General features: G+C 33.3%; 1 protein-coding gene across 2 annotated transcripts; it reads left to right on the top strand.

The window, feature by feature from the left end:
* The first annotated feature begins 559 nt into the window (after positions 1–559).
* Positions 560–7,096, top strand: LOC130820270 (aspartyl protease family protein 1-like). 2 transcript variants are annotated; one of them, XM_057685586.1, is made up of 10 exons: positions 560–989; positions 1,866–2,001; positions 3,956–4,188; positions 4,618–4,842; positions 4,939–5,077; positions 5,154–5,227; positions 5,314–5,413; positions 5,492–5,549; positions 5,994–6,065; positions 6,153–6,294. In XM_057685586.1, exons 1-10 carry the CDS (start codon positions 655–657, stop codon positions 6,185–6,187), a joined length of 1,407 nt encoding a protein of 468 aa, XP_057541569.1. In that variant the 5' UTR covers positions 560–654; the 3' UTR covers positions 6,188–6,294. The 2 variants fall into 2 exon arrangements, with proteins under 2 accessions (XP_057541569.1, XP_057541567.1); XM_057685584.1 differs by having other exon boundaries at positions 561–989; positions 6,289–7,096.

Here is a 7,096-nt window from a genome sequence, read left to right on the forward strand (position 1 = left end):
ATTTAGTAGTGAATAAGGTTGAAGTTAAATATGAATACTATTTTATATGAATTCGACTTGCATGCAATTTGAGGTTGGGTTGAAAAGGGTGAATATTGATGAGAGTATAATGGAAATGGCAAGGATGAGAGAAAACTTAGAAAGATAATGTTCGAATTCGGAAGAGAAAGCAAAATTTTGAATTTTAAATTTAATTTTTTGGAGTTTTAAGGTTCATCAATTGAGGGAGGAGTAATGGGGAAGACGAAGAAGCATTTAAATAGAAAAAAGGCGCAAAAAGATACCAACGATATAATTTTAACTGGCTGTAACCGGTAATAAGAGGGAGGGGTATGCTATAAACAAAGTGTGGTGATAATTAAGATTATAAAAAAAATAATAGTTAGAATTATTTATGGCCAATAAGTGATAATTGAAATTATTTTAAGTAAATTTTCTCAAAACTAAAATGTTTGCTCCCATGTTCAAATGCTAAAGAAGGTGACCGCTTTTAGTAAAGGTCCCACCAGGCCACCACTTTAGTCTTTAGTTTTGCACCAAACCATTAACATTAATTCATTACTTGTATTATATCCTCTCAATCCCAAAGTATTCAGAATCATTTAGAATCCTCTTCTCCTCTTCCCTTTCCATTTGTCTTTCATTTCTCTTAAAATGACCTTTACTTATAGCTTTACACAAACACTTATCTTCAACTCCATACCTGTCATTCTCCTATTCGTTCTCATATTGGGCTGGGCTACCCGACCCTCTCAAGCTTACAAAACATTCGGGTTCGAACTCCACCATAGGTTCTCGGATCCAGTTACCCGGATTCTTGATTTGGGTGAAAAGTTACCGGAAAAAGGTAGTATTGAATACTACGCCGCCTTAGCTAGCCGTGATGTTGCTGTTCATGGACGCCGGTTGAAAGCAAATTCCGGTGACTATCAAACTCCACTCACCTTCTCCAATGGAAATACAACTTATCGCATCAGTCTCTTTGGATTGTACTCTCTCTTCCTCTCTCTCTATTTTAGTTACAGGATTAGGATATAGGTAATTTAAACGGACATGAAATTAGATATTTATTATTAAATCATGCGTTAAATTAATTATTATCAATTTTAATTAATAGAAGTACTGGTATCGATTTCTAGTTCTACATAGCTTACTGTAAATTTGAATGTAATTTTGAGTTGCAATTATGAATATCGAATTTTCAACGGATAAATACGTTATAAAGGCTCATAATATGAGGAAAACAATTTTTTTTTTCTAAAATTAAAATAAACTTTCTTTTACTATATATTGATTTAATTGGAAACTTAATACATATTTTTTTATAATGGAAATAAGAGTAATTTGCAAAGAAACATCAAATAAAACCAGTTTTTATAAAAAACACCTTTTAAAATTTTTTTTTTTTAAAAAGAACACAAGATACTTTTTATTAAAAAAAAACCTTAAATCAATTTCCGGTGACTTTTATAACTTTCAGGCGTTTGACTATGCCATTTGTCAACTTTCAGACGTTGTCTTTTAAGCTCAAATGGCATAGTCAACGTCTGAAAGTTGACAAAAGTCACCAAAAACTTATTTAAGGTGTTTTTTTTAATAAAAAATTTCTTATTTTTTTAAAAAAAATTTTAAGGTGTTTTTTTAATAAAAATTGGTCTTTGTAAATTTTCCTAGAAATAATGTGTATGATTTTTCATTATATAGTGTTAATTAGGCTTTTTAAGTACTACTAATGTTTTCATGGTTTACGTATCCGGCCCTATTAGGATGAAGAAGATGAAAATTTATCATTAATTCAAGTAGTGTAAAATTCTTAGAATTTTAACCAATATAATTAAAGATATCAATGTGGACGTATTTTACAGCTTGCATTATGCAAATGTGACGATGGGGACACCAGGATCATCGTTTCTGGTGGCGTTAGACACTGGAAGTGACCTTTTTTGGTTGCCTTGTGACTGCGTCAAGTGTGTCAAAGGGGTTGAAATTCAAAATGATTCGGTACTTCTATAATTTACTTAGAAATTCTCTAATGTTAGATCTTTTGTTAATTGCGTTATCGTATCTCTAGTCTTATTTTGTAGCTTGTACCTGAATCAGTCATGTTGAATTTAAGAATTGTATCTGTGGTTCTTAAGGAATGTTTGGTTGTGCTTAATGGATTTCTTTTGCGAAATTCAAGATAGGGAAACACGTTTTCATTTCAGTTTCGAACTGTTAATTTTCACAAACTAAACACCCCTTTAATATCCATCTTACTTAAAACATACTGTGGATGGTGAATTATCACTTTCTGTTTAGGATTTGTACTCTCATGTCCTCATACGCACCTGGATTCTAAGTAACCCTTTATTAAGTCCTAAATTGGGGAAAAGAAAAAGGAAAGAATTCCATTTTTGTATGATCTTGAGTGTTTGAGATGTGAAGTACACCAGTTCAAGTCTTATTCACCCCTCATTTAGAGTAAAGTATTTGGCTCGGTATGGGGACGTTGAGATGTTAAAAAGTTGAAATGAATTAAAAAGAAGAATTTATATGGACGACCATTAAAAATGATATATTGGTTCATGTAGTGAATTCTGCATTGTTGTTGTATGAGGAGGGTATATGTTCCTCGTAAGTATGTTGGTAATTTAGTTGCCGTGTAGGCATGGGATTTTTCCTGTTTTGATTTGTATAGTATATATCTGTCAAAACAAAAGCTACAATTAGATGATTGCTTGACAAAATTAAATCTACAACCACAGTCAAATATTCACTATCCCATGGACTTGTCAACGCATCTATGTGGGTACATTACTTGGTGGAGTATGGTTTTTTCATTCTTTAAGCCAAGCTATGTACGGCTACCATTCTATTTTGTATAATCCTTGTCAACAAGGAATGAAGTTGTATATTCTTCAATTTATCTAGATCTCACTAGTATGTCTGTTATTTCGATGGGGCCAAAAATTGATAGTTTTTTGGTATCAGATTATGATGGACTTAAATAAAATGGTTTATTAATCCATGTGCACTTTTTTATTTATATGCAGTTGCTCATAACGTTTGTTACCAAGAGTCAATTTAAAACAACTTTTTTGTTATTTTATCATTAATGAGGTTAAGGTTGCGTACATCCAACTCTTTCAAACCCCACCCTAGGTGTATCCACTTAGTAGCATTGGAGTAATTGAATGTTTTATCTAGATCTCCTTAGCGTTATCAACACTCATAATGGTTGGTATTGAATGCTATGGGATAATTAGTCAATATTAATTTTATTGCAATGTTTTTCAATCCCAAGTTAGCAACAAATGTTTATATGTTGACTTGTGTTGGTGCATGCAGTCAACCCCATATTATTGGGATTAAGGATTTCAATCCAAGTTTGAAGTTAAATACAAAATTTGTGAATACGAGTCTTTATCTCTCAGTGAGTCAATGTTAATCATTGTATAATACTCAAGGACAAATTTAAAGAAATCTTTTATGTGCAAGTTGGATATGGTGATTCCATACAGTTCCGCTAATTTGATCTGATTTTAGTGGTCAGGTGCCATCTTATTTAAGTGTTCAAGGATGAAATTGAAGTTTAGCTGATAAAAAATATGATGAAAATCCAATTTTATGAAATTTCTAATATCTCTATTTTTTCCGCTTTTTTTAAAACCTCATGTACATTGTACTAAAATTTATTAGATTCAACTTCTCATTCAGGCGAGTGCAATTTTGTTTTTTGGAACAGCCAGGTAGGTTTCAATAGAAAGGATAGACTGATAGGATGATAGGCAAGTTTATCCGAATCGAAAAGTGATCACCTATCCTCTAATTGAAAATTTTCTTTTGAAACAATGTATTTTGTGGAATTGGATTGTTAAGTCCTAAGAGAATGCATCTCTTTTACAAATGTTAGTCCTGGTGATGACCTTTGTCACTAATGACTTCTTTACTTATATATTTTTTGGTGCATCAGTTGGAATTCAGCATTTACAGCCTCAATACATCATCCTCAGGGAGGGTAGTTCAATGCGACAGTCCTCTTTGTGCACATAAAACAAGCTGTCCAGCTTCATCCAGTACATGTCCCTACAGAGTCATTTATCTCTCTTCCAACACATCGTCTTCTGGGTATTTAGTTGAGGATGTGTTGCATCTAACTGCGGATGATAATCCTTCTGAGTCTATTGAAGCTAAAATTCCTTTTGGGTAAGTCGCCATGGAAAGTTTGATGTATTGTTTGTACTTTGGAATATATAATACCCACAATACAAAATCAACATGTAACTAGTTGCATGTTAATTATTCATCAAGATATGTTGTTAATCTATAATATCTGAAACAAGTTAATGTTTCCTTTCCCACTGATATCATTTCAGTAGTTATGAACTTGAGTACATACGTTTCACAATGTTTCAAATGTCTGCTTTCCTTGTAAAAAATTACTTTTTGATATCAGTGTCCTTTTTAGTTCATCTGAATCTGATACATGTGATAGCTTGTACAAAGGACTTCAAAGTACCTTAGAGGAATGGCTGAATGGCTGGCATTCTAATTGGTTTTAAAGTTTGGTGAAATTTTATTTGTGTGCTTGGATTATGTTAGTGGTAATATTATAGTGCTGAACTTATGTTGCAGCTGTGGCAAGGTTGAGACTGGTTCATTTTTGGATGGTGGAGCTCCTAATGGCTTACTCGGTCTTGGTTTGGATAAAATCTCGTTGCCTAGCATGTTATCTAGTCAGAAAGTTGCTGCAGATTCTTTCTCCATGTGTTTTGGAGCTGATGGAATAGGACGAATCACTTTTGGAGATAAAGGCAGCTCAAATCAAAAAGAAACACCACTAAATCTTAGAAAGATAAAGTCAGTAATTTCTTCGACTTTCTTAGCTTGCCTACACTAATCGTTGCTGTTTTGAAGAATGAATATCTGACCTCTCGTTTTTTAATTTCCTTCCAGTCCACATTACAATATTAGCATATCACAGATAAAGGTGGGAACGATTGCCTCTCGTGTTGATGATCTTTACGCTATTTTCGACTCTGGCACGTCGTTCACATACCTCGATGATCCTGCTTATTCTCTAATCACTGAAAATGTAAGTTGTTGAAAAACTAGTTATTCCAAGTAGAGCACCACGTGGAAACGCAAGAATAATAAATCTCTCTGTGCAGTTTGATGCCCAGGTAAATGATCATAGAGCTGCATCTCCATCTGATATTCCTTTCGAGTACTGTTATGCGTTAAGGTGAGTATCAAGCATCAACCCTTCATTGCTTGAGTGCCTTTTGTATTGACCTTCATATGAAGCGCTGAATATACGTAAAATTGCAGCACAAGCCAAAGTCGCTTGAACATGCCCCCTATCAATCTGACAATGGAAGGTGGAGACCAATTTTATGTTACTAATCCAGTAGTGACAGTTTCTCTTATGGTAATTCTTTGCAGTATGTTATTTCTTCCAGTTTCCAGATTTTGTTGTTGTAATGAACTATGTTATCCTGAACTTCAGTCAGGAGACTTCTATTGCTTGGGAATTGTCAAAAGTGAAGTCGTAAATATTATTGGCCGTAAGTATACCTTTCTTTTCTCATCTCTTTTTTGTTTATAAGAGAAAAACTCGTTTTCTTGTGTTCTTTCAAATTATCAAAGAAACGATACACTAGATTATTGTAAAAGAAAACTAAGTATTTGTCTCTCGGATTCAAAACAGCTTACAAATTAACTTGTGTCTTTGTTTTTTAGATAATGTTATGTTTTCAATTTAGGGTTGTGTAAAACCGGATATCGGATCTGATCCGATCCGAATATTCGGATCTGAAAAAGTGTGATCCAAGTCGGATACTGAATACTTCAAATCGGGTTTTATGCACACCCCTAGCTTTCATTACCTCACCCACAATTCTTGCAAACCTGCAAATGCACAGTTAATATAGTCATATAGATCAATACAGCATAGCCATTGGATCTTGTCCTAAAACGAGTCATTTCACTATATTTCCATGTACTTTCAGAGAACTTCATGACTGGATATCGTGTGGTTTTTGATCGTGAAAAAAAGGTCTTGGGCTGGAAGGCATCAGACTGTAAGTAACAAACGCCTCTCCTTTTTCTTCTGCAAGCATATGTTAAGAGGATAGGGAGTAATCAAACTTTCACCTATTGTTGTGCAGTTATTATGCTGTTTCATTTACCTCTTTTCTGCTAATCTACATTGTCTGATACAAGGCCTTTTCGCTTATCTGCTTATCGAAACTGGCAAAAATTTTATTCGCTTGTGCGATGTCATTGACGAGATTCTAATTCCAGGTAACGAAGCAGCGGACTCGAGCATGCTTCCCATCAGTCCTCATGGTTCCCAAAAGGTTCCTCCCATAGCCTCCATTGAACCTCAAGCTATAAAACAAAACGATTCTCATATGGCCGGGAGTTCATCAGCTTTCGAACAAAATTTATCTCATTTAAACCTCTGGACTAGCACACTCATGTTGTCTTTCCTTCAAATTTTGTCAATTCTTTGGTAAATTCATTACCCACGGGCTAGCTCGATAGACTTAGATTACTGGCTGGATCATGCACCATTTTTATTAAGGTATAAGTGATGACATTTTTTCTAGTTGTATATCCTCTTATGTTTAGGCTCTGTATTATTCTTCTCGACGGCTATTTTTGACCCAGTATTGTAAATAGTTTTAACTACAAAAATAGCATTTGTACATCATCATATATATATTCCTCCGTAGACGGATAATTAAAAATAGTCGTATAAATGTACAATTCTATCGCTATTATGGAATTGTTTTTTTGTTTGTACAAATTTTTTATTCAAGCAATGATTTTTTTTTCCTCCCACTATGAAATGGTGAAATGAAAATCAATAATACAATTTATTGTTTAACCATTAAAATAAAATTCATCTTTCAATAATTGTAAAATAATTTTACCTATTGCGCATATACGTAAAAAAGTTAAATAATTCATCTTATGAAGTATTAATCTTATTTCAATGATTAAAGGTCTTTAAATCTTCATTCTTGATTCCTTATTTTGTAAAATTTCAGATTTCTTTCGAAGCTTCTCTAACCTATTAAAACCCATATTTCAAAAAAAAAAAAAA

Source organism: Amaranthus tricolor, chromosome 8, assembly GCF_026212465.1.
Source record: "Amaranthus tricolor cultivar Red isolate AtriRed21 chromosome 8, ASM2621246v1, whole genome shotgun sequence".
Taxonomy (NCBI): Eukaryota; Viridiplantae; Streptophyta; class Magnoliopsida; order Caryophyllales; family Amaranthaceae; genus Amaranthus; species Amaranthus tricolor.

Excerpts from the sequence above, each read along its gene's own strand:
- LOC130820270 (XM_057685584.1), top strand. The coding sequence starts at position 655 with ATGACCTTTACTTATAGCTTTACACAAACACTTATCTTCAACTCCATA. Across the intron at positions 990-1,865 it reads CGCATCAGTCTCTTTGGATT|CTTGCATTATGCAAATGTGA; the intron begins GTACTCTCTCTT and ends CGTATTTTACAG. Across the intron at positions 5,414-5,491 it reads TAGTGACAGTTTCTCTTATG|TCAGGAGACTTCTATTGCTT; the intron begins GTAATTCTTTGC and ends CCTGAACTTCAG.